General features: G+C 41.3%; 1 protein-coding gene and 1 pseudogene across 2 annotated transcripts; one reads left to right on the top strand and one right to left on the bottom strand.

The window, feature by feature from the left end:
* The first annotated feature begins 5,753 nt into the window (after positions 1 to 5,753).
* Positions 5,754 to 6,485, top strand: LOC143888929 (uncharacterized). Its single transcript, XM_077393309.1, has one exon. It carries the CDS (start codon positions 5,754 to 5,756, stop codon positions 6,483 to 6,485), a length of 732 nt encoding a protein of 243 aa, XP_077249424.1.
* A 13,411-nt stretch (positions 6,486 to 19,896) lies between these two features.
* Positions 19,897 to 25,341, bottom strand: LOC143888436 (uncharacterized; annotated as a pseudogene). Its single transcript, XR_013254595.1, has 2 exons — positions 25,200 to 25,341; positions 19,897 to 24,146 (listed from the first exon to the last, which is right to left on the bottom strand). The product of XR_013254595.1 is annotated as an uncharacterized LOC143888436 (transcript).
* Between the last annotated feature and the right edge of the window lie 1,055 nt (positions 25,342 to 26,396).

Here is a 26,396-nt window from a genome sequence, read left to right as displayed (position 1 = left end):
CAACATCATCGATATTAGTAGGAATTTCCTACTTGTTTCATTGTATCTTGGAGGTAGTTCGCGGATCCCCTTTGCACAATTCTGGTGGGGGCGAAATCTATCTTAAGGAAAGCGATTTCGCGCCTGAAGCAAACTGGTTTCTATTCTTTCATCTCCAACATATACAATTGGGCAAATGATGAAAAAAATGCAATGTTTATTCGAAATTCTGAAAAAAGGGTAGTAATTTGAAAATTAGAAAAAACGTGTAGTGAGGTGAGAGAAGATGGGATGTAGGACAAATATACCCCTCTTCCTCTTTTTTCCCTCCACTATTTCCCCTATCCCTATACGTTCTCACCTACGGTCTTCTCCCTCAACCCATCTGTAACGTGGAAAACTCCATGGGAGGGTTTTTTCTTCGTCAAGGCATTTGTAACGTGCAAAACTCCATGAGAGGGTTTTGAAGGTTGCCATTTACCTACCACCTTCTTCTTCCTCAAGGCTTGATGGAAGGTTTTTGAAGCTTGCCATTGCCATTGAAGTTTTGGAAAAAAACTCCATTGCCAACGTTTCCAAGCTCCATTGCAAATGTTTCCAAGCTCCAGTAGCATTTTAGTGTTGAAAAAGAAACTCCATTTGGAACGTGATAAAGGTCCATTGCCATTGTACTTTTCGAAAGAAGGCCATTGCCAACGCGATATAGCTCCAATGGCGCCATTGTAGTTTGGGAAAAAAATCCCCATTGCTTATTTGGGTGGTCAACATAGCTTCGGTTAGGTTTAACATCTTCTGTTAATGTTTTCATGTTTTTTGTGGTTAGTTTTTTCACCCTATTTATGAGACTCTTTGTTTGGTTGCAATGTTTATCTTGACCTCTCTTTATCTCTCTCTATGCATACAATCATGTTTGGTTACATGTTAGAATGTAGTGGTTCCGGGGTATAAAATGTGGTTCGAAAGGGGTTCCGAAGTAGAAAAGCCCAATTGTTTTGTGTTGAAAAAAATAGAGAAATTACCGAAGTTGTTGTAGGTTGTATAATTGTTTTCATTCTTTTCTTGGGTTTTAAAAGAAAGTCAGAACCACCATTTTCTCTGTTGGAAAACGACCATTACTTGTTTCTACACAATTTGGTTCGTACTGGTTCTGGGGTAGAAAATGTCGGTCCGTACTGGTTCCGGCGTATAAAATGTGGTTCCCAAGTGGTTCCGAGGTATAAAATTTGGTTTCGTACTAGGTTCAAGGGTAAAAAATGTGGTTCCCTAGTGGTTCTGGGGTATGAAATGTGGTTCCCTAGTGGTTCCAGCATATAAAATGTGGTCCCGAAGTGGTTCTAGGGTTGAAAATGTGGTTCCCTAGTGGTTCCAGGGTATAAAATGTCGTTCCCTAGTGGTTACGAGGTATAAAATGTGGTTCCGTAATGGTTCTGGAGTATAACATGTGGTTCCCTAGTGGTTCCGGGGTATAAAATGTGGTTCCCTAGTGGTTCCGGGGTATAAAATGTGGTTACCTAGTGGTTCGGAGGTGTAAAATGTGGTTCCGTAGTGCTTCAGGGGTATAAAATATGGTTTCGTAGTGGTTTCGGGGTATGAAATCTGGTTCCGTACTGGTTCCGGCGAATAAAATGTGGTTCCCAAGTGGTTCCGGAGTATAAAATGTTGTTCTATACTAGGTTCAGGGGTATAAAATGTGGTTCCGTGGTGGTTCTAGGGTATGAAATGTGGTTCCCTACTGGGTCTGGCGTATAAAATGTGGTTCCCAAGTGGATCTGGGGTATAAAATGTGGTTCCAAGGTATAAAATGTGGTTCCTTAGAGGTTGCGAGGTAGAAAATATGGTTCCGTAGTGGTTACGAGGTATAAAATGTGGTTCCGTAGTGGTTGTGGGGTATAAAATGTGGTTCCGTAGTGGTTCCGGGGTATAAAAGGTGTTTCCCTAGTGGTTAGGAGGTATAAAATGGGGTTCCGTAGTGGTTGTGGGGTATCAAATGTGGTTCCGTAGTGGTTCCCGGGTATAAAATGTGGTTCCGTAGTGGTTCCGGGGTAGAAAATGTGGTTCCGTAATTGTTCGGAGGTATAAAATGTGGTTCCGTAGTGGTTGTGGGGTAGAAAATGTGGTTCCCTAGTGGTTTCGAGGTATGAAATGTGGTTCCCGAGTGGTCCCGGGGTAATAAATGTGGTTCCGTAGTGGTTCCGGGGTAGAAAATGTGGTTCCCTACTGGTTCGGAGGTATAAAATGTGGTTCCGAGGTATAAAATGTGGTTCCGTACTGGTTGTGGGGTAGAAAATGTGGTTCCCTAGTGGTTCTGGGGTATGAAATGTGGTTCCCTAGTGGTTCCAGCGTATAAAATGTGGTCCCGAAGTGGTTCCAGGGTTGAAAATGTGGTTCCCTAGTGGTTCGAGGGTATAAAATGTCGTTTCGTAGTGGTTACGAGGTATAAAATGTGGTTCTGTAGTTGTCCCGGGGTATAAAATGCGGTTCCGTAGTGGTTCCGGGGTATGAAATGTGGTTCCCGAGTGGTCCCGGGGTAATAATGTGATTCCTTGGTGGTTCCGTGGTAGAAAATGTGGTTCCGTAGTGGTTCCAGGGTATGAAGTGTGGTTCCCTAGTGGTTCCGGGGTAGAAAATGTGGTTCCCTAGTGGTTCGGAGGTATAAAATGTGGTTCCGTAGTGGTCCGGGGTAGAAAATGTGGTTCCGTAGTGGTTCTGAGGTATAAAATGTGGTTCCGTAGAGGTTACGTGGTATAAAATGTGGTTCCATAGTGGTTGTGGGGTATAAAATGTGGTTCCGTAGAGGTTACGTGGTATAAAATGTGGTTCCATAGTGGTTGTAGGGTATAAAATGTGGTTCCCTAGTGGTTCCGTGGTAGAAAATGTGGTTCCGTAGTGGTTCCGAGGTATAAAATGTGGTTCCGTAGTAGTTCCGAGGTATAAAATGTGGTTCCGTAGAGGTTACGTGGTATAAAATGTGGTTCCATAGTGGTTGTGGGGTATTAAATGTGGTTCCGTAGTGGTTCCGGGGTATAAAATGTGGTTCCCTAGTGCTTCCGGGGTAGAAAATGTGGTTCCGTAGTGGTTCCGGGGTATAAAATGTGGTTCCGTAGTGGTTCCAGGGTATAAAATGTGGTTCCCTAGTGCTTCCGGGGTAAAAAATGTGGTTCCGTAGTGGTTCCGAGGTATAAAATGTGGTTCCGTAGTGGTTACGGGGTATAAAATGTGGTTCCGTAGTGGTTCCGGGGTATAAAATGTGGTTCCGTAGTGGTTCTGGGGTATAAAATGTGGTTCCGTAGTGGTTCCGACGTATAAAATGTGGTTCCATAGTGGTTGTGGGGTATAAAATGTGGTTCCGTAGTGGTTCCGGGGTATAAAATGTGGTTCCCTAGTGGTTCCGGGGTAGAAAATGTGGTTCCGTAGTGGTTTCGAGGTATAAAATGTGGTTCCATAGTTGTTGTGGGGTATAAAATGTGGTTTCGTAGTGGTTACGTGGTATAAAATGTGGTTCCATAGTTGTTGTGGGGTATAAAATGTGGTTTCGTAGTGGTTCCGGGGGTATAAAATGTGGTTCCCTAGAGGTTCCGGGGTAGAAAATGTGGTTCTGAGGTATAAAATGTGGTTCCATAGTGGTTGTGGGGTATAAAATGTGGTTCCGTAGTGGATAAGTGGGTATAAAATGTGGTTCCCTAGTGCTTCCGAGGTATAAAATGTGGTTCCCTAGTCGTTACGTGGTATAAAATGTGGTTTCATAGTGCTTGTGGGGTATAAAATGTGGTTCCGTAGTGGTTCCGGGGTATAAAATGTGGTTCCCTAGCGGTTCCGGGGTAGAAAATGTGGTTTCGTAGTGGTTCCGAGGTATAAAATGTGGTTCCATAGTGGTTGTGGGGTATAAAATGTGGTTCTGTAGTGGTTCCGGGGTAGAAAATGTGGTTCCCTGGAGGTTCCGGGGTAGAAAATGTGGTTCCGTAGTGGTTCCGAGGTATAAAATGTGGTTCCGTAGTGGTTCCAGGGTATAAAATGTGGTTCCGTAGTGATTCCGAGTTTTAAAATGTGGTTCCGTAGTGGTTCCAAGGTATAAAATGTGGTTCCGTAGTGGTTATGTGGTATAAAATGTGGTTCCCTAGAGGTTCCGGGGTAGAAAATGTGGTTCCGTAGTGGTTGTGGGGTATAAAATGTGGTTCCGTAGTGGTTCGGAGGTATAGAATGTGAATCCGTAATGGTTCCCGGGGTATAAAATGTGGTTCCGAGGTATAAAATGTGGATCCGCTGTGGTTCGAAGGAATAAAAGTGTGCTTCCAAGAGTGTAACTTATTGTTCCAATTGTGGTTATATCATTGTAAATGGTTGTTCATATATTGCTTTGTATTCTAATTTTATGAGGGTTTAATATTGGTTCTTATCCTAATAGGGTTTGCGAAAATGGTGGAAAGAATGGCTTCTTTTATGCTACACGTTGATGGGTACTTGAAGGATAAAGTATCATTTGAGTATATTGGCGGGACGAAGATGTCTTTAATTGTGAATCGGAATATAAAATTTGCAGAATTTGAGTCTCTAGTTCACCAAAAAATCCATACCACAGCAACCGGTATCTCACAATCTATACAATGTCGATATGTCGTGGATCCATATCAAATCGTGTTGTACGACATTCGAAATGACGATGACCTAGCTATGGTGATGATGCTTTTTGAGAATAGCCTCTTCAATTGTATGAGCCTGTACATAACCAAAGAGTACAGAGTAGGAGGAATTAGTTCTGCACTGATCCCCATCCGGAGGTAAAATATTCAGTAAGGTGGAAATTTTCATTCTTTGAACTCTCATTCCATTACACTATTAGGTGATGTGAAATTTGCCATTGCTCAGGAATATGAGGGATCGAATTCAACATTATGAAGATCCTATTTTATATGGAAATATTTGTGAACCTTCTTCTCGTCCTCTTGAACCGCCATTGAACCTCATAAATAAATCCATCTGTGCAGCGTCAGCAACACCTAATCGAAATGACGTTGGTGCTCCGAAGAACATACAAATATTGGGCAGAAACCGAGAAGATACCAATATTCCTCGGAATCCGAAAAGATATTCAGTGGACTTGAACGAAGACTATGAGGGCCCTATTTTTAATGTGACAGAGGAAAATACATGGTAACATCTGAGCACTGCCATGTGATCTTGTAATTACTAATTACATTTACTTCGCCAGTTCTATGTTTCTCTCATACAATATTCATTCTAACGTACTCCCTACTGTGCAGGCACGATGCAGAGTTCAGTAGGGATTTCCATAGTGATATGCATGTTAGTGATGGCATTGAATGCGAGGATGGTAACAGTATAAAGGGTGATGATTCATTTGGTGATGATGACTTCGTTGAGGACAGTGTGCGCGAAGGTGACTTTGGTAAGGAAGATGAGAAGCTGTACGCCCCCTCGTTGGTCTACAGAACGTTGTGGGCGACCCGTTGTGTAATACATATAGAAGGGAGCGGTTGGAAGTAGATGAGATGGTTGTAGATGAATTAAATGAGGGACGTATAGGACTTGAGGAGATGAAGGTGAGGGGAATCTTCCCGAATTTGAAAGTATTTAAGAACAAAGTGAAAGAGTACGCAATTGAATGGAAGTTTGTATTCGTCCCAGTAAATTCAAAGCCTACAAAGTATGTTGTTAGATGCAAGGATAAAAGTTGCCCCTTCAGAATCAGTGGGAGAATTTCTTTGGATCATGTTATGATAAAAAGGTTTGTGCTAGAGCATACATGCTCAGGTACTATGAGGGGTAATGACCATCCCCTTGTCACAGCAGCTTGGGCAGCAGACACCTGTCTTGGGTTATTTCCCTGCCCAGGAGACGTGAGGCCTACTTTGATAAGAGCATACATCAAGGATAAGTGGGGTATAACCATAAGCTATGTGAAGGCTTTCAATGCGAAGGTCATTATACACGAAAAAATGTGTGGAAATGCCGAAGCGTCTTACCGCATCCTTCCTGCATATGCTGAAGAGATGGAGAGATGCAATCCTGGCACCATTATGTGTGTATATCGAAGTCGTCAGCTATGGACGGGTGGAGATAATACATTTTGTCGTTTATTTTGGTCATTCGGCCCTAGCATTCGCGCCTTCAGTCGAACAATTAGACCACTGATACTAATTGATGGGACACATTTGCGAGGCAAGTATAAAGGAATTTTATTAGCTGCGACTGTAGTAGATGGTGACGGTGGATTATTTCCGTTAGCATATGCAGTGGTTGAGAATGAGATGTATGAGAGCTGGCTATGGTTTCTTCGTTTACTCTGCCAAAGGGTGATACCAGCAGAAAAAAACAACAACGAATTCACTATTTCCTCTGATAGGATGAAGGGTTTGCCTAGAGCTATAGATGAAGCATTGCCGGGATCATATCATAGCTACTGTATTCGTCACCTCAATGCCAATTTCCTGAAGACCTTTAAGAGCCAATACTTTGGAAACTTTTTTCCAGAGCCGCATATGCTTTAAGGGAGAGAGACTATAAGGAGACGATAGAATGTATTAAAGCGAAGAACGCAAAAAATGGATATCTGAGATTCCTAAAGAAAAGTGGGCTAATGTATACTTTAAAGGGTCTAGGTGGAATATGTTGACAACTAATGCAGCGGAGTCCTTCAACAACGTATTAAAGGGCGCACGGGAGTTACCGATCGCGGCTCTAGTCGATCACACTAGATGGAAAGTACAAGAGTACTTCCACCTTCGCCGCAAGGCTGCTTCAGGATGGAAAACGCATTTGACCCATAATGCAGAAAAATGGTTAGCCAGATCATGTCTGTATGGCAGTAAGTTTACACCCCGGCCGTGTAGTTGGAATGAATATGAAGTGATATCGTCAACTAATACGGATCGTGTGGACTTAGAGCAGAGAACGTGTACGTGTGGTCTTTTCCAAATTATGGGATTGCCGTGTGGGCATGCCAGGAGTCAACAAGCTAGACAAATATAGGTACTGCCAGGATTGGTTTTTGGCTTCAACTTATCGGACTACATATGACGACGTGATTCACCCTACTTTAGATCGCACACAATGGCCGGAGCCATCCCATGTTTTAGAAGTAGTGTTGCCACCACGAGTAAGAAGACAGTCTAGACGACTCAAAAAAGTACGAATGGAAAGAGGGCTACAATTTGGACAACATCACAACTGCAAATCATGTGGGGAACCTGGACACAACAAAAGAACGTGCAAAAATCCCCCCCTTGTAAATCTTAAGTTAAATATGACGCCCATCGGTCCATCCGCACCTACAGAAAATACGTATGTTCCATTATTACTCACTCGATATGATTTCTCTATCAAACCCATAATTTTATTGATTATTGCATGTTTTTCTTGTAGGTCCGGTGTCTCATTCATACCTCCTTTCTTTGCTTAGGGATGGAGTTGTTGGTTTGTTTGTACAAAGTGACATTGATTTTGGGACTCTTCATACTGCACATAAATATTTACTCACACAGAATTTGTATAAATTAAACGTTATTATAGACTTATAGTATTACATTGGTTGTACAGCTGACCGTGACTATTGTAAAAGTGATCATCAATGTATCATTGGTGTTGGCAATATCATTGGTTTTTACTCACTACCGAAACGTCAGTCGGCCCACATTGTTTGGATCCTCTAAATCGTTCATTTGATGCGCCGTCACATATATAGGGTGTGCTCAAATAATCAGGTCCATCGAATCATCGTAATCCTTCCATCTATGGATGAACAAAGTGTACGTACGATTACTCGAAAGTCCGAACCCAGCGTCGGACTTCCGAATGATGAGAGCAGAAGTGCAATATCACTTGTCTCCCGTCGGAAGTCCGATAACGTGTTCGGACGTCCGACGGGAGACAAATGAAAGCATACATTGTTCTGGACTTTCTTCGGAAGTCCGAACCTTTGTTCGGATGTCCAACTCGGAAATCCGACCAACCGTCCGGAAATCCGAAGGAACTCCAGTATAGTTGCCATGGTACTGGGCTTCCTTCGGAATTCCGAACCAACGTCCGGACTTCCGACGGAAGTCCAGTAGATTTGACATTTTCTGGACTTCTTTCGGAAGACCGAAACTATGTTCGGAATTCCGAATTTTAGTTCGGCATTCCGAAGGAAGTCCAGTACCATGGCAACTACACTGGAGTTCCTTCGGATTTCCGGACGGTTGGTCGGATTTCCGAGTCGGACATCCGAACAAAGGTTCGGACTTTCGAAGAAAGTCCACTACAACAGCGAATATGGTGGAATTCGCCCTAATATTTTTGTGGGAGTTGATCATATACAAGGCCGAGTGTGCATGTGGTGTACGACCGGGTTCATGTAGGTTATTTCACGAGGATCTACCAATTCAATGGTCTTCATCACATGTGTACATCATTTGTGGCCCAAGATCATAAGTGTAATACATATTAATGATGATCATTTGGGTGGGAAACTCGTGATGTGAAGAACTTAATCTTAAAAGCACATATCTTTTGTGTCGGACTACCTTATAGAAAATGAAACTTTTAAGAGGAGTTCGCCCTAATATCAAAACATTGTACTGCCAATATCAGCGAAAATAATAAATTACAGATTACATTTATGGACCCATGAGAGACCAATGGCGGGGGAAAAATTAGCACCTGCCTCTTGCTTTCATTGAACATAGGGATTGAAACAAAAAGTCCTAGCTGTGTCAGTTATGGGTTCAAAATAAAGATACAATCAACATGTAGAAGTTAAAAGAAAAAAAAAAAATTCAGTGTCAACAATGAGTACTACTACTAAAAAATCATATGAGACAATCTCTTCTGTAACATCCACGACTTCTTCAACTTCCACTTCTTTGGCTTCATATTCTTCCTCTTCATCACTACCTTCGCCATCTCATGCAACTGTCTCCAGTGCTTCTCCCATCTCCCCCATTCTTCCTGCAACTTCTTCCGCTTCTCCCGATCCTGGTCACTTAGAAGCTTGCTATTGAAGGAGCAGATGTTGAAGCCATTCCTCATCCGCGACTTCTTCAAGTTGGCACTAACGCTAAAGAGAGCCAGGATTTGGAACAACCCTTACCTGCAAACAAGCACAATTATCATAATGAATAACTAGAACATTTTGATGTTTCCCAATTGTTTGCAAAATATCCACTCACCCTAGCAGGTTGATTTCCCCCACCTACTTCAGGAATGAGGAGACCAAGTATCGGATCAGCCGCCAAGCAATTGAAGTCTAATGCATGTACAACCAACAACAATGACTCCGAGGTAAGAACGTGAACAACTTATAGGGATACTTTCCCATAGACCCCATTCAACATTTCCGAAAGTAGGGAAGCTCGCATAGCCGTAATATCTTTCTGGGTGAAATCGAGCCTAGCGTCACGGGTAATGTATTCCATCTCTTTCAAAACGAACAGCCCACAGACATGGCTGCAAAACATGAAGCAACCAACAACAAAGATGAATTAATCGTTTACGGAGGTATCGTAAACTAAAGTAATTGCACGTAACATACCTGTTACCTTGTAGGGGCCGATCTACCACTACATCAATGGGGAATGTACTTATATCAATGTCTTTGACCATTCTGAACCATTTAACAAGGTAATCGACCTACAAATCAAGAATTCCGTACGTTAGGGCAGTAGTAACAAAAAATTAATTAATAATTGTCATACGAATGAAGTAAAGAGTAGTACTCACAAGGGGTTGCACCTTCCTACAATCCGTGCGACTGTAAAGAGAATCGTAAAGAAGGAAGGTACGATGCCCCATATCCAACACGAGAAGTACCCAATGAACCATATCAATGTTAATTGGAATGAGTACTTTTCGTATCTCTTGAAGAGGGGTGTTCTCTACACGAGTTACGAATCTGGAACATGCATCGGGACGTTCACATCTTTTGTCAAGAATAAGTTGCTGCAACCAGAAAAAGAAATGTTAGAATTGCCCGCAGGTTCAAAAACAAAAACCATTACTTATAAGTAAATTTAATCTCACAGGTAGATGGGTAGCAAGGCAAATGCATGATCCCTTTTCTGTTGTTCTCAAACATTCGTCCCGCAAGTTCAAGTAATCCGTATATACATTAACAATCTACAGAACAGAGCATAGGTCAATGAGAAGGAATTTAAGAAGATATGTGTACCAACGCATTATTCACGCTTTACGTTACTAATTGAACCATATAACATCTTACCGGAGATGATATCCACCCTCTACGATCGGTTAGTATAAGCAAGTCTTCTTTACACATGTGGTACCCATCACTGTGAATGACTCTCTCACTGCAAATCGAGTAAAAAGTCACCTACCTCTATGAACCTTTGGTCATATAATTGTACTGAATCAACCTATGTATGAAATTAATCGAAGAAATTAGAATTCCAAAACAATGTAGGTTGTACAAAAATTTACCTAGGTTCTAGCGCCCCCAGTGCATCCACCTTCATCGCTGGAGGCCCGGTGATATTGCGAAGAGCATACATGCTTTTTCGGTTGCTTATGACATACGGTGAACTGGCTGCTCTACTAGGTTGTAACTTCCTTCGACGTTGCTTCACATTTTTTTCAATGCTCCCAATGACTTTTTCATCTTCTTTCTTATTTGATTTCTTACTCTTACTGAGGTTCAAATCAGGACTGTCAAGCAAGATAACCATTTTAGCTGTAGCATCCCTAACATCCCTAGTAATTAGGCTATCAATAGAGATATGTTCTACGCTATCATCAACTCTGTGTTTCCCCATATCATCTACAAAAACACCATCCCCTACTTCCCCCTTCGCAGTCACTATCTCGGGTTCCCCATCCATATTGTCGGCCTCTTGTTCCCTCTTTCTCCTTATTTTCGTTGGGATATTATTCCCTGACTCCAAACCTTCCCTCTTTCTGGAATCTCTCCCGAACAAATGAGTTTTTACCTCCCTCATTTCACGTTCAACTCTGGTTAACCTCTCCAACAATGAACTCATTGTAACAGATTCATCTACTTCGAACTTCTCATGTGCCCCACTTTCTCTGCTACTCCTCCTCCTTCTTTCCATCCCCTGCTCTGCTGCAGTTGGAGCCATTGAATCCCCCACTACACGCACAATTGAACCCATGCCATCCCCCACTGACCTCTTTCTAACGGAGTCATGTACCTCAGACTTCCCATGTTCCCCTCTTCCTCTCCTACTTCTCCTCCTTCGTTCCCTCCTCTGATATGTCACAATTGGCCTCTTTGGATTCCTCAATACAGGCAGAGTTTGACCCATGCAATCCCCCACTGCGACCACAATTGAACCGACTGAATCGCAAGGAATACTACCATCGTCGTGTTGATCATGGAGTCGAAGTAGAGATTCTTCCCTTGCCGTAGCTTCGACCCTCCTAACCACCTGGAATACATTCCATATTATTAATTACAAATACGACTGTAAAAATAACACGAAAGACATACACCGACCAACATGAATTATACTCTCACCTCTGAGGCTTTCACCGTCCCATGAAGAATACAGTTAATCAACTGTTGATGCTCCATCTTCTTCGTATTCATCTGAGCGGTCCACTTAAATAGACGCGGATACGCATGAGGAGAATTAGGTGCCCATAACGTGGTATGCTCAAATAGCCATACCTGATATGAAACTAGATTAGATCCGCATAAGCTAGAAAGAAAAAAACTATATGCAATGAATGGAAAATTACCTGTAAAAGGATAGAGCAACCCAATATATGTCCCTTTCCACGGAGTGCAGCATGTGAATCTAATGATCTGACCAAGAACTCATGAACGGGATAAGCCCATGCAACATTTCCTATAGTCTGCAGATCAATATACGGGAAGAGGCAAGAACATGCCTTCTGGTCCCTCTGCGCAAACAAGACAGTGCTGCAGAATAACAATATCAAATGCTTCACAGTCGACTTCACGAAGTCTTCTTCGTCTGAATCCATATCGGCATGAATAACCTTGACCACCTCATCAAAGGTGGCGGTTGGACCCCAAAACCTCCAACCATCCACAGTATCCCTGCTAGACCAATCAAATTGCGGCCTTTCCCCAATCATACTTAAACCTAATATTTTCGCTACATCACTAACTAGAAATGGGAGTACGATGCCGCCCAAACAAAAACCTTTCCGTTTGGGATCCCATTTATTTACCATTGTCGTCAAAATCTTCTTCCGCAACTCGACATCTTCGAGGCCCTCATGCAGAATCAAATATGTAAATGGGGTATCCTTTATGAAATCCCTATGCACATCCCGTAACCGAATATTTTGTAAGGACTCGTGAAAGCGTGACGGACAGCATCTAGATAAGACATATTTCACCTGCAAAAAATGGCACTATTAAACAGTTGAGCTAGAAACAGGTTTCATATACAGATGGAAAATGATCTGGGGTTACTCACCATGACGAAGATGGAAAGAATTGATGGGAAAGATCAACAATTTTGTTAACTTCGTCTGTATTTGTCGAAAGCAGCAACAATCACTTGAAACACAATATTAGTCTATTCAAACACAGTATTACTCCATTGAAACAACAAGGATAGAGAAACCATATGTAATCACTTTAAACAACACAGGGCTCCCCAAGTAACTTGAAACAACTAGACGTAAAGATCATCAACACCATATATGACAACCGTAGCTAATCCCTTCAAATTTAAACAATCAAACATCGGTTCAAACAACATATGGCTCCCCAACTAATAGCAACCATAACAAACCGTACGAGACTGAAGCTAAACCATTCAAACTTAAACCACCAAAAATTACTTAAAACAACCATAGCTATATAGATACTTGAATCAAATTCATAAGAACCATCAGAAACATACGATGCAAGCAAGACACAGAAATATAACGATAATAACATTTCATCCATCCATCCATAATAACATATGAAACCCGTATATAACATAACATCCATCAACCATTTATAATTAAAAAAAAAAAAAACATAACATCCATCTATCCATAAATCAACCACAACAACGGTCTAATGATCTGGAGACAACAGACGGCGGACCAAGTTGGTGAGTGAAGAAACCTGCTCCGTGAGTGAGGTGACCGCTGTGCCGAAGTCCTGGCGGAGGGTGGAGACCTCGGTGCGTACCCCAGTCAAAGCTTGTTGACTCGCCAATTGCTCCTGATGATGGGATTGTAGAAGCTGATGAACCGCGATAAACTGCCCGTCAAGGTACTGACGATGCGCACGAAGCTCCTGCGCAACAAACTCCTGTGATGCAAAACGCTGAGCCGGCTGACGAGGAGGGAGAGCAGGGCCCTGTATATCAAGCCGCATGGCCTTTATAGTTTTAGCATTGAACACAGTAGAGGGACTAAGGCGTTCTTCACCACCTTGTATCAACTTCTCATGGTTGAAGAGATGCGTGAGAAGCATCCCGAATGGTAGACTAGCCAAGGCCTTCGTCCTCGTGTCTTCCATGAACCTACGGAGGATATAGCCAAGGTGAAGGGGCATGCCGCGAAGAAGTCGGTGCATAATAAAAGCCTCAAAAGGCCGGACCATGTCAGCATTGCCTCCGCGAGGCGTGATATTGCTCGTCAGAATCTTGTGTAGGACTTTGCACATAGGGGTGAGGGAATTGTAGGATACGTTGGTTGACCCGTCAGTAGGTGGGCCTTCGCAACCAAGGTCCCCATAGGCGGCGACCGGATCATGTATACAGGCACTAATGTCATCCATGGTTCCGGGCCAAAAGTAGATTTCGTCGCCTGTGGTGGGAAGAGAGACAACTTCACAAAACTTTTGAACTGTCATATGGATGGTTTTATTGTTTACTCTGGATTGGAACACCTTCAAATCTCTGTCGAATCTGTAATTGGCATAGAATTGCTTGACGAGAGTCGGGTACGAGTCACAGTGAATTTCGAGAAAATTGACCCATCCAAAGGTCACAAATAAGGGTTTCACATTAAAAACTTCGACATCTTTAAAAATGACTTTCCTACCTCGGAGTATGCCCTTCCTTTCTATACGATCGAGGGACCCAACCTCTACATCTGCATCCTCATTGCCCATATCCTCGTCAGAGGTAGGAGGACTAGGGGAGGGCTCACGGATAGCCTTCCCACGCCGTTTGCGGGTGGAAGACCCTTCATCTACATTCACATTCTTCTTTCTTTGCTTCGCGCGCTGCATGACTATAGGGGTTTTGGGTTAGGTCCCTAATGGGGTTCACAAAGTAAAAGGGGAGCCGCTTCCGGTCCTTATCTGCAGAAACCAGGAGAATAAACTTGGAGGGGAAGATACTTCAAGTATAAAGTTGAAATTTGGAGGAGGATAAACCAGGAGAATAAGACAGTTGAAATGTTGAAATTAAAGATACTTCGAAGAAAACCATGTTTCAGAAAGTTCGTACAAAACACACTATTTAGAGACTTCGAACCACTTGAAACCAATGTTAGGATAGAGGAACTACGGAACCACATATTAGAAAGTTCACAAATACGATTAGTGGAACCACATATTAGAAAGTTCAAACCACAATAACTGGATAGAGGAAGTACGGAACCACAAATTATACAGTTTGAACCAGTAATACTGGATACAGGGTCCATGGAATACTGATTCCAACTTGGGCAGAATATGTGGTTTCATGGCTCCAACTTCAATGGAATAACAGTTCTAACTTTCAAACCCATAATTGAAACCCTTCAAACAAATTCAAAACAATGCAACCATTGAAAAGCATTGAAAACCATGGAAACCCCAAATGAAACCGTTGCAAGCTTAACAACTTCAAGGGAAACTTAAGAGAGAAGCTTCAAGGGTGAAGGCTTAAGGGAGAACAAGTATAGAAATCTTTTGTAAGTTGTTTTGATATATATAAAGAGTTCTTATTTTGGTGTTACATTTCTTGTTTTTTGTGGAGTTAAGAGAGAAGCCTGTGGTTTGGCCATTTCCCACTTTTAACCTCGTGGTTTGGAAGTTACCAACGACACCCCCTCAACTTTCTTGTTTTTCGTGGAGCTCTACGCGTCCCCTTCGCCCGTGTATCTCCAAGCCCCCTTACCTTTCTCTCTTGACCTCAACACAATATAATCGATCCATGTTTATTGGGGCCAACAAGTGGTATCAGAGCATAGGGCGTGTTATCGTCAATCGGAATTTCCTACAAAGAGTTATTGTCAAAAGAGCACACATATGTGAAAGTTGACTGTTGTTCAAGATCTGAATGTTCCTTCAAGTGTTTGGGTTGAAAGGATTATGGTCAATTTAAAGGTTTAACGAGGAGGTTTTGTTTAAGGTTTTTTATTTTTTTTTTGTTACAATAGAGAACGACTCTCTTCTCTATATCTATTTGTGGTATTTTCATTTCATTGGGTGGTGCAAAATTTATGGTGTGAGAAAGAGAACGATACTCTTCTCTTATTCTCAAGATTGGAAGGAGAAGTGTCCTCTTTTCTGTTCCGGGAAAGAGAACGATTTTCTCTTATTGGCCCGATGAGTGTTGGGAAAAGAACAATTTTCTTCTTTATACCGTTGGTCTTGCAAAAAGGCAACGGTTATGATGTTTGATGCACCATGATGGAAACAATTATTGTGCAAGTTTTGTTCAAAGCATTTCTAATGGAAGCTTCAGAAAAGTTTAAGTTAAAACCTCCCATTTACAGTGTTTGGAAAGAAGGACCGGACCTCAAACTTTTTTTTTCAAAGCCTCGGTTGAAGTTGAAGAAAGAGATCGTGTGGTGGATTTGAAGAATCGAATCAAGTTGCTTGATGGCGAAATTGTTATGTTGAAAATGAAGATTTCATCAAGCTCAGATGAAGATCATGTTGATGAAGACTAGAAATATTTTGGGATTTTCATTTAAGGAGGGGTGTTGGATATAGTAAATCAAAATTAATATTAGTATGGTTTTGTGGAAAGTCTATGTAGTCTTCTAGGTTATTTATTATGCATGGAAAATGTAAGGAGAATTTGTGTAGCTAATTTATCATAGAGACAAATGTGGAATTCCTATGTAGTTGCTTACACTTCCTAGATGACTCATGGGAACTACAACTATGGTTTAATGTATTTACTATTTTTAGGAGTCTTTTCAGTCTACAAATATGGAGTAGTGTTGTAGAGATTGCAAGCTTAAGAACTTCAAGGGAAAGTTAAGAGAGAAGCTTCAAGGGTGAAAGCTTAAGGGAGAACAAGTGTAGAAATCTTTTGTAAGTTGTTTTGATATATATAAAGAGTTCTTATTTTGGTGTTACATTTCTTGTTTTTGGTGGAGTTAAGAGAGAAGCCTGTGGTTTGGCCATTTCCCACTTTTAACCTCGTGGTTTGGAAGTTACCAACGACACCCCCTCAACTTTCCATGGGTTTTTTTAACGTGACTGAGTGGATGGAGAGGGGGAAATGGCTATACTGCCCCCATCTTCCCCAACTAAAAATTAGGGTTTTCAACTCATTTATTTATCAACACAAACCCTCGATTTAGGGGTTTTATTTCTCTTCATTCACATCATTATCATGATTTGCACAAAAACCCTAATATTTTAGGGCTTCTTTTTGTTTTTATCAATGTTTTTTTTCTTAAAATGTGGGTTTAATGTACCCATGGGGTGGGGTTTCATTGTCTGTGGTGGAGGTGATGGCGGTGGCCGGAGATGGCGAAGGTGGCGGTGGAAGGAGGTGGCGGTGGGAAATGGCGTAACCCTAATCCCTCTGCAAATGGCTTAAAACCAGTTATAAGGGTATTTCTGTCCTCAAAATACTAACCATGTTTAGTTTTAGTCATTTCGTCAGGTTAAACTAACGGACCGTCAACAGCGGGGGTCTACTAAAAAATCTCATAAAGTTGAGGGGGTGTCATTGGTAACTTCCAAACCACGGGGTTAAAAGTGGAAAATGGCCAAACCACAAGGGGTGTATCTGTATTTTTCCCTTTCTAAAAAAAAATACATTAACTACATCAAAGTTTCATTATAGATGTTGAAGAACAAAAGGGACAACAAATATTCATCACAATGGCAATTAGAACTTCAAATCATCAAGTTTGTTCGAGGCTAGCATTACCTTAACCAACAAAAAGAGATTCAAGAACAGGAGGGAATCTTAAAAGGGAAAAAATACAGGCAAAGTTGCTCCATGATTAGCAGGTTGTTCTGTAACTCAGTATGGATCAGTTTTTCAAAATGCCGATGGGGTGAAAATGCAGCGAAAGTGAATCCTAGTCGACTTGGTTGATGCGGCTGAGTACTTAGTTGATGCGACTGAGTACTCGGTTGACGGGGTCATAAATCAGGAGAATCAGAGGAGCTTTGATGGACTTTGTAGGACAAAACGCGGACTCGGACAAGAACACAGCCAAGTTAAAAAGAGTTCACTTGGGTGAGTCCATGATGATGTGGGGGAGTTTTGAAACTATGGCATAGATTAAACATTTTATGGAATTGAAGGGGGTAATACAAAACAAGTTTGAGAGGGGGTAATATAGAACATGTTTGAGATGGTTCTTGTCTACTTCTGTTTCCATTTGCTAGAGTGCTAAATTGTTGCATAGGTTGTCATAAGTTTGAGATGGAAAATATTCCTTTTTTTCTTATATTTACTTGAAGGGTAAGCTAATCTTGGAACTGATATTAAGTGAAGACATCTCTTTCAAGAAAGTTTTGGTAAATGCTTCTAAAAGTAAGTAGGTCTGGGAAAGTTGAATTGACTTATAAATCCCTACAATAAAATATTGGGCTTTCATGATTTAACATTTTAAAAAAAACATTTCCAATATGAAACTCTAAAAGCAAATTTTTTTTTGCATGTATGTGCTTGTGTAGAGAACCTTAAACCATCCCAAGTTACAGAAGATCAGATAGCAACTGGGTATAAATAATAGAAAAACCAGAACCCATTCATATCAAGAAACAACATTCTCTGTAATATTACTCCTAAATTCCTAATACACATACATATCTGTGTATTTGCATGTAGGTGCTTTGTAGATAACTACTATTGAGTTCATTCAGCAAAGAGAAGGAACATACAAGGAGACAGATTCAAAATGCAATTGCTTCTCAAAAATACTCCCAAATCGTTAGCGAAGGAAAAATGGCGGAAGATTGGCAATGCCCCTTGGGATTTAGATCTCCTCTGATTTTCCTACTCGTTATTCTCATTTCAAGCCCTCAACGAAACCCTTTCAAACACAAAATCAAATCCCAATCATTGAAAACCTATAAACCCTATATCAAAATATTTTCTTTCTAACAATTAATGGTTCCAACCCATTAAAATCCAAAATTCTCTAAATCCATACAAATGAAACCCCTTGCAAAGCATTTCAAAGGCTTCAAAACTACATACTCATGCAAATCCCTGTCACAAACTACCAAAGAGGTACTTAAAAGAGCTTCACATACCAACAAACTTAGTTCCTGGTATGTGAGATCCAACCCATGACGAAAAAAACCCCAAATTAACAAAACCCTAGATGAAAATGTTTAAAAATTACCTTGGAATAGTGCACGAAACAGATTTCCGGCAAGAGGGGAAGCTTTCTATGTGAGATCCAACCCATGACGAAAAAAACCCCAAATTAACAAAACCCTAGATGAAAATGTTTAAAAATTACCTTGGAATAGTGCACGAAACAGATTTCCAGCAAGAGGGGAAGCTTTCTATGCGAGATCCAACCCATGACGAAAAAAACCCCAAATTAACAAAACCCTAGATGAAAATGTTTAAAAATTACCTTGGAATAGTGCACGAAACAGATTTCCGGCGAGTAGCTCGTGCGTCACCGAGATTCACGCCGATGTACGACGGTGACAAAGGTCGTCTCTCGACCGGCGGTGACAACTCTCGTCGGAGAAGACAAAGGTAAAAAAAACAAACAGTGTCAAATGTTAAAAACGAAAGTAAGAAAAAACAAACAGTGTAAATGGTTAAAACCAAATATAAGGGTATATTTGTCTTCATACAAATCTTCTCTCACCTCACACCCTTTTTTTATAATTTACAAATTACTATCCTTTTTTCAGATTTTCGAATAAACATTGCATTTTTTTCATCATTTGCCCTATACAATTCTTCTCTAACAAAAACCAAACAATTACTGTTTTTTACTATTTGTTCACTAATTATTTAGAGAATGGAAAAATGGAAAGAGAAATTTTTTTTTTTTCCACCACATCGAAAAGACCTTTGTGAATAGGCATTCAATGGAGGTAAAGCTATTTTGAGTGAAATTGATTTCCACGAAAATTTGATTTTGTGTTGTTTGGATCCACCGCCACCACCACAATCACAATCACACACACACCAAAACTTGCGACACTCCTAATCCCGTTTTGTTGAACCTATCTTCTCTATCATTACCCCTTGTATGTCTCTGGATGCCGTAGCTTGTTGCCACTACTTGAATTTTCATGTCAATGCATGTGACTTGGGCCTAGGAATGGCCGGTACATCAACTTCGGCACACGTTGACACTTGTTGGCCTCTCTCTCTGAATCCTTTAGTCCATCTAAATATCTAAGGCCGTTTAAGATTATCTCTCTCCCCCTCCCCCCCACCCCCCAAAAAAAAAAAAAAATAGTTATATTGATGAGAGATATTGTATACTAATGGATGTAATGAACAGAACTCAGCCTGATTTAAACATTAATAACCCCGGAAATATTCCACCATAGTTAGGGCAGTTAAACCAACTCTCATACAAACACTAGGCGGCATAATTATCACAAGCATAAGCCAGCGTGATTCTACCATCAACATGAGAAAAGTGTACGTTAAAAAGTACGAGGGCATTTTAGTGCACCAGAGACTGCAGCTTATCCCCTTAAGATGGAGGCTGAAGGGAATAAAGATTTTTACCACAGAAGGCAGTAAGCTGGACAATGAAATTCCGAAAAGAACCAGATAAAGTGATGAACAATATAAGCTATTCACACACAAAAAAAACAGCTTATCTAAATGCATTATGGAAGAGCTACTGCAGAACTTTAAAATCCAGTGAGAATTTGGGAAAGGAGAGCAAAGGAAGAATGTGTAAAGACTTTGTTACAAAATGATGATACAACACATTTAACCCAGAGGGTGTCTAAAGATATTTGCTCTGTCTTTAGACACCCTCTGGTTATTACAAAATGATAATACTGAGAAGACAATGAAAGTAACCTCAGAACAAAATCCAGTTCAACCATTTCCATGTCATCATCAACAACACCAAATCGCTTCTTTAGTTTTCTCCCGACACAACCTCAGACAAACATCACCAATTCAGGCCTGCTATATACATTACTATCTTCATCATCCAACACAGGATATGCAGCCACTAGAGTGTCTTGCGCTCCAATATACAGTGAATTATAGATCTTCCAGTACACCTCCCTCACAATCCTCGCCGGATGAAACAACCCTTGTAGACAGTAGTTCAAAACTGCAGCTGCGCCCAGTGCCACCCTCATTCCTTCTATTGCTTCCATGACCGCATTTATAACATGGGGAGACGTTTCAAACTGTTTGGCCACACATAATTCAGCAAATGGATCAAGGCATCTTCACAGCCCAACCCAGCAACACCCAAAGCCATGTGTTTAACAGCAGAAGCAGCGGTTTGTCTATGGACCAAGTCTCTGTCCATGAGAGCATCCTCAAGCAGTGGCGTCACAGCGTAAATATAATCCTTTCCCATCTCTCCTATATATTCAAAGAGGAAGGAGAGAGATTTCAAAACCCCATTTTGGACATTAAGTTCTGGTACGCTGTACTCATTCATTAAAGCTGGGAGCACTGTGAATGGAGAGCAAGTTTCTGCAACAATTGCAATGGCCACAGTTGTGCACACACGATTTTGACGCTCTTGCACCTTTAGATTGTTTAATAGTGTTGCCAAAACGTCTTGTGGCCCAATTGCTTTTGCTATGTATCCAAACGTGTTTACAGTTGCTCGTCTGATCCCCTTCTTGTGGGCTTTCAACATCTCAAGAAGCTCAAAACATATCCTCATTCACTCCCTTGCGGGAACAAACTCAGCTCCACGATCAGCAATTCGGCCGACAAGGTCAATACAATTCTCCTGCACTTTCTCGTGCCTGTTCTTCAGAATAGGAGTCAAGCGGGGAAGCAGATCCTTTATAGGAGTTGTCATTTTTGTCATACCAATGACATTGACAATGGCCTTCAGCTCTCCCAGTATAGAACCCAGAACTTCAGGGTACTCTTCTCCTAAGTATTCGTACAAAACAACACCCAAATGACCCATCAACTGTTCTTCTTGGCATTGCTTCATAGCAACCGCAATCCTTGATATGAGATCCGCTGCTTGTTGCCTCACCTTTGCGCTCTTATTGTTCAAACGCCACTTTATAGTACCACAAATCTGAGGAAGATATGGTTTCACCCTCTGTCCAAGGGCATTCACCACGGCACCGAATCCATTGAGCATCACATTAGCATCATCACTTGTCTGTTCTTGGAAAGCATACAGAATCCCATCAATCAAAAGCTCTTCCAAGCGGGCATCAATATCTGAAGCCCCCAAGTTTGCAACCACCTTTTCAATTGTCTCCATCACCATTCACCTGTACGGCTCACTCTCATCTTTCAGATCCTCGACAATTCTTCCCACTATATCTGCAACACCAACCTTGTTAGCTATTTCAACAGTTGTTTCCACAAGCTGCTTATAGTTTCTGCGATCCAGTGCCATTCTTCTAACCCAGAAATTCTTAAAGAACTCGGGAAGGATATCACTTCGAATATAGTCAGCCTCTACCCCGTCCGTACCAACACACTGCTTAACCACTTTAATTACAATCTTCTTCATTTCCTCATCTGGAGATTGGAACTCGCGGATCAATATAAACATCACTTCCTTTGTATAGTAACTTGCGTACATTGCATCCATGAGGGGAATGATAAAACCAATTGACTTCAAGAAAGCTGCAAAAAAACCTTCCCTCGGTGTGATCTAATACCCTTCCACAAAGGCTTCAAGACTGAATCAAAGCTCTCTATCCCATATGGGGCAGATGCCTCAGCAAGGGCAGCGAGAGACAACGCTGTAATTGTTCTTACTTTCTGGTTTTCATCGTTGAGACCATGTTCTATGATTTCCACAAGAGACCTCAGATGTGGAAGAACCGCGCATCCCATTAGAATCGCGATTTGCTGTACAATCTTAATTCCCGTGTGCCGTGCTTGCCACGACTTCTTACTCTGACACACAGCTTTCAAAAAAGGCAAGAGTGCCGGAATACCCAATGCGGATGCAACGACACTAAAAGCCCTCGCAGTGGTGTTCCTAACATATTCATCTATGTTGTCAATATCGGGTCTCATTGCAGCAATCATTGTGGCCAAGCCCGCCGCTTTGCTTAGATTGGAAATGATCTCTCTTCCTTCAACACGAGCATAGTAATCCTCATCAATCAATAGCGGTTCAATCACCACAAGAATTTTGTGTACAAATGGCCGAACCAACTCGTCCAATTTATATAACACCCTGTCAATGACCTTAACCAGAAGGTGACGCTCTTGATCTTCCAGAGTTGGTGCCATCAGCAATGGAAGAATTCTGTTGAACAACGGGCCGGCGCCAAACTCACGGGCTTTATCTGTGAGCTGCCGCAACGCTGTTTTTCTCTGCGGAGGAGTTCCATTCTTAACCTTGAGCAACAGCTTCAAGATCTTGCGCTCTTTCTGCTCGTCTGGTGACAGCTCTTCTTCGTCATCTTCGTTCAAAAGTGCAGCAAAGTACTGGTAATCCTCTGGTTTCATGAATGGCAACCCACCAGGTGCTTCTTTTGGAACATCAAACTGCTGGCCACGATTTTCTTCAGGAATTGCATAGAGAGGAGTCCCTAACGGAGTTGGGGTGGAAAGGAGCTTCCTTGCCGGGGTTCTGATAGGTACATATGAGGCCGGGGGATCTATAATCTTATAGCCTTCTTGCGGGAACATTGCGTCTAGCTCTTCATCAGTCAATGGCCGGTTCCGTTCTTCAATATCCTTCTCCCATCTCAGAAGATTATACTGCTCAGGAGTAATCGAACCACGGAGATTAATTGCTCCTGGGGTTGGGGTTGCTAAGTCAATTCCCCCAACTGGGGTCACACCAGGGGTAAAGGCTACAGCTGGAGTTGCACCAGGCAATGGAGTTGCGCTCCCCATGGTTGCAGGTGTCTCATCCCATCTTGATCTTTGGCGCTTGGGAGTTGGAGTCGCAAGCCCTGCGAGCTTAGGTGTCGCATCCCAAGTCATGCCAGCTGGCGTTGCACCAGGAGTGACCCCACCAGCAGCCGGAGTGGTATCAGCATCCGCTAGACGGCCAGGTGTAGGAGTTTCATCCCATCGGTTTCGTCGTGAAAGTGAGGGTGTTGCATCGGCAGCTACCCTACCAGGTGTTGGAGTCGCATCCCATCGGCCAATACCTGGTGTTGAATCTGGCATGTCCCAATCTGATGCTGATGAAGCAGCAGCCTTTGCGTTTTTGCTACTACCTTCTTGTTCCTGAGACTGGTCCCACCTATTCCTCCTTTTCTGTGTCGCCTGAGAAGGCGTGGACCCAGCATCTCTCTCCCTCTCCGAAGCCTTATTCTCCTCTTCCTCTTTCTTCTTCTTTGCAATTGCTCTTAACGTCTCTTCCTTTTTTCTCTTCAATGTTTCCTCCCTCATAACATCTGAATAAGTCCTCACCGACACATCGGGTGTTTTATCCCCCATCGCAAAAACGTCATTTCTATCAGGCGATATTATCCGATTAAGCCTCCGTTTCCTATAATCATCTTCTCTATCGATGATTTTCTGTGGGTTCTTGAAACCCAAATCATCATCGCCTCCACCCATTCCTCTTGGTAATTCTTTCATTACCGACTTAGGTGCAGTGTAAGATGCTATTTTCCTGGCCGCCGGTCGCTCCCCGGCATCTTGATCTTCCTCATCCTCATTGACGGGGATCGAACGCTCATAGCCCTCAAAGCGGTTACCGCCCTCATAAAGATCAGCATCAAACGTGACAGCAGTGAGAGAAGCAAGCTCTCGCTCTTTCTTTTTCCTCTCTTCTTGGATCTTAGCTATGTCATCATCCATCGCTCCCATATTCCTTTTTTCCTTTTTCAATCGAAAATTCAAAACACTACTTCTCTTCCACCTGGATCAAATCCCAAACTCCTCAAAACCCTAACCCTAGACCTGCAGTAACAGAAAAAGAACACCAGAAAACAAATCAGAAACAGAATTCAAACCAATCAAAAGGGATGGATAAAGAAAATTCAATGTCAAAACCAGTTCCTTAGAAAACAAATAGTTTGTACATAGGGAATCAGTTAAGAAGCAGAAATTTGACCGGTGAATCAGTGATTCGAACTGTGAACTTAAGAAACACTAAGATTTCAGAAAGTTATGTTCTGGATAATTGAAATAGAACCCTAGATTATTCTCATTCCATACAGAAAAAAAGAAATAATAGGAAGAAAGACCGAACCCAGTCAAATCAGAAACAGAACCAAACAAATTAACAATTCTGGAACAAAATTTCAGATGATATATTAGATTTGACCCCCTAGCTCATCAGAAAATAAAAGCTTTCACATAGAGAAACAGAAAATTAATACAGAAATGGCACAGAGAATAGAAGAGAGCACCAGATTTTCACCAACGATTAAACTACAAACAAATATATTTCTGAAACCATCAATCTACTAGCGATTTGGATGGCAAAAAAAATTGCAAAAGCTAATATTCCGATCGTATTGAATTCAAACCCTCCTAAGTTCTCAAAATTCTTAAAAAAAAAAAAAAAAATAACAGAGTTACCATAACAATAGAACCCTAGATTTCAGTAAACCAAATTCAAACCCTCACTCATCGGAAAACAACCAGATTTCACAAGAGAAACATAAAAAGTGATGAAAACAAGATTTCAAAGTGCACTGAAAACCCAAAAACTGTGATAACGATGTTCCAACGAGAAATGCAACCGAACCCTAGATTTTCAGGTTTGGAAGAAGAAAAGGCAAAAGAACAAGGAAAGAATAGCAAGAACTCTAAAATCCAGGGACAAACATAAAGTGTTTACTAAGAAAAACATAATTATCAGAATCCAACGCTCAAAATCATAGAATCAGAGGATTTATCGAGAAATAACATGAAAATGAACCAAAAAAAAAGCCCTAGGTTTAGACCAAAAATTCAAAGTTACAGATGAAAGAAACAAAATCAAAGAGTATTATGAAATCCACTGACATTTGGGGGTTCTGTGATGTTGGAAATCTCTCTCTCTCTCCTCTTCACTCCTTTCGCAGGTAGAATGATAAATAGTTCGTATTTGGAGGAGAGTCTCACCGACCTTCATAAGGGTATTTTAGTCTTTCTATGGAAAAATTGTGTGTGTAAGAAATTATATGGTATCTATCGTCTGAGAAATGTTAGACTCACAGGAGCCCTTGCAAGACCGAGGGCGCCCTTTTTCTGTTTTTTTGCAAGGGCTTGTCTAAGGTCGTTTTTTATGCACATTATATTATAGAATTTTTTTTTGAGGAATTCTAGACTTAAGGGAGCCCTTACAAAAAAAGGTGGAACGGCTCTCCCATTGGGTGCACATCACCATCATGCATTAATAACTGCCGAAAAGTCAAACATGATGGTGATTTGCAGCCAATGAGGGAGCCCTTTCACCTCTTTTTTGAAAGGGCTCCCTTCAGTTTAGACTTCCTCTTTTATTTTCAACAAAATTTCAAAAATTAGAAAATATAAATTATAGAACTCTGTCTTATTGTTTTTTTATGAGAAATTATAAGATGGGTTGCTGTTCAAACCCGTGATTTTTAAAAAGAATGTTATGGCCCACTCCATACGATGATCCAAACCGTCATTTGTCGGGCCACAACGTCAAGAGGTTGTACCCCAAAAACCATTTCAATAGGATGGTCCTAGCCCTCCGAACTAGTACCACACTTTTTAAAAATCACGGGTTTGCATGGCCACCCATCATATAATTTTTCCATTTTTAATAAGAAAAACTTTTGATAAGATAAACTTAGTAAGGAAATGTTTTTCTTTTGATTTTGCTCTAAATTAGTGTTTCCTTATAAATAATTCAATTTGATTATACACTACAAGATTTTATATGGTGGATGCGCATGTAAGTCAATATTAACAGTATCGCCCTTGATGTTTGATCCAACATCACCGCACCTTTTAAGATGTTGCCGTTGGATCAGATATCAAGGGCAGTATTTTGGCGTACCATCCAATTTGGAAACTGAAGGAGGCATTTAAAAAAGTTTTCCTTTCCCTCCCCTCTCTCTCTCTCTAGATATCTGTCTATTATAGTATCTGTAAATACATTTTTATGTTAAAACTAAGAGAAAATGACCAAAAAAAAGGCTTTTATTATGATAATGACGTGTCCAGAGGGGAGATTTGAAAATGACTAATATA

The sequence above is a fragment of the Tasmannia lanceolata genome, unplaced genomic scaffold, assembly GCF_043159265.1.
Source record: "Tasmannia lanceolata isolate RefF3 unplaced genomic scaffold, GAP_Taslan_0.1 ptg000012l, whole genome shotgun sequence".
Classification (NCBI taxonomy): Eukaryota; Viridiplantae; Streptophyta; class Magnoliopsida; order Canellales; family Winteraceae; genus Tasmannia; species Tasmannia lanceolata.
The sequence above is the reverse complement of the archived record's forward strand: the minus strand, read 5'-3'. Positions and strand labels throughout refer to the sequence as shown.

What these genes read in the sequence shown, in the direction of transcription:
- LOC143888929 (XM_077393309.1), top strand. Translation starts at nt 5,754, where the DNA reads ATGAGGGGTAATGACCATCCCCTTGTCACAGCAGCTTGGGCAGCAGAC.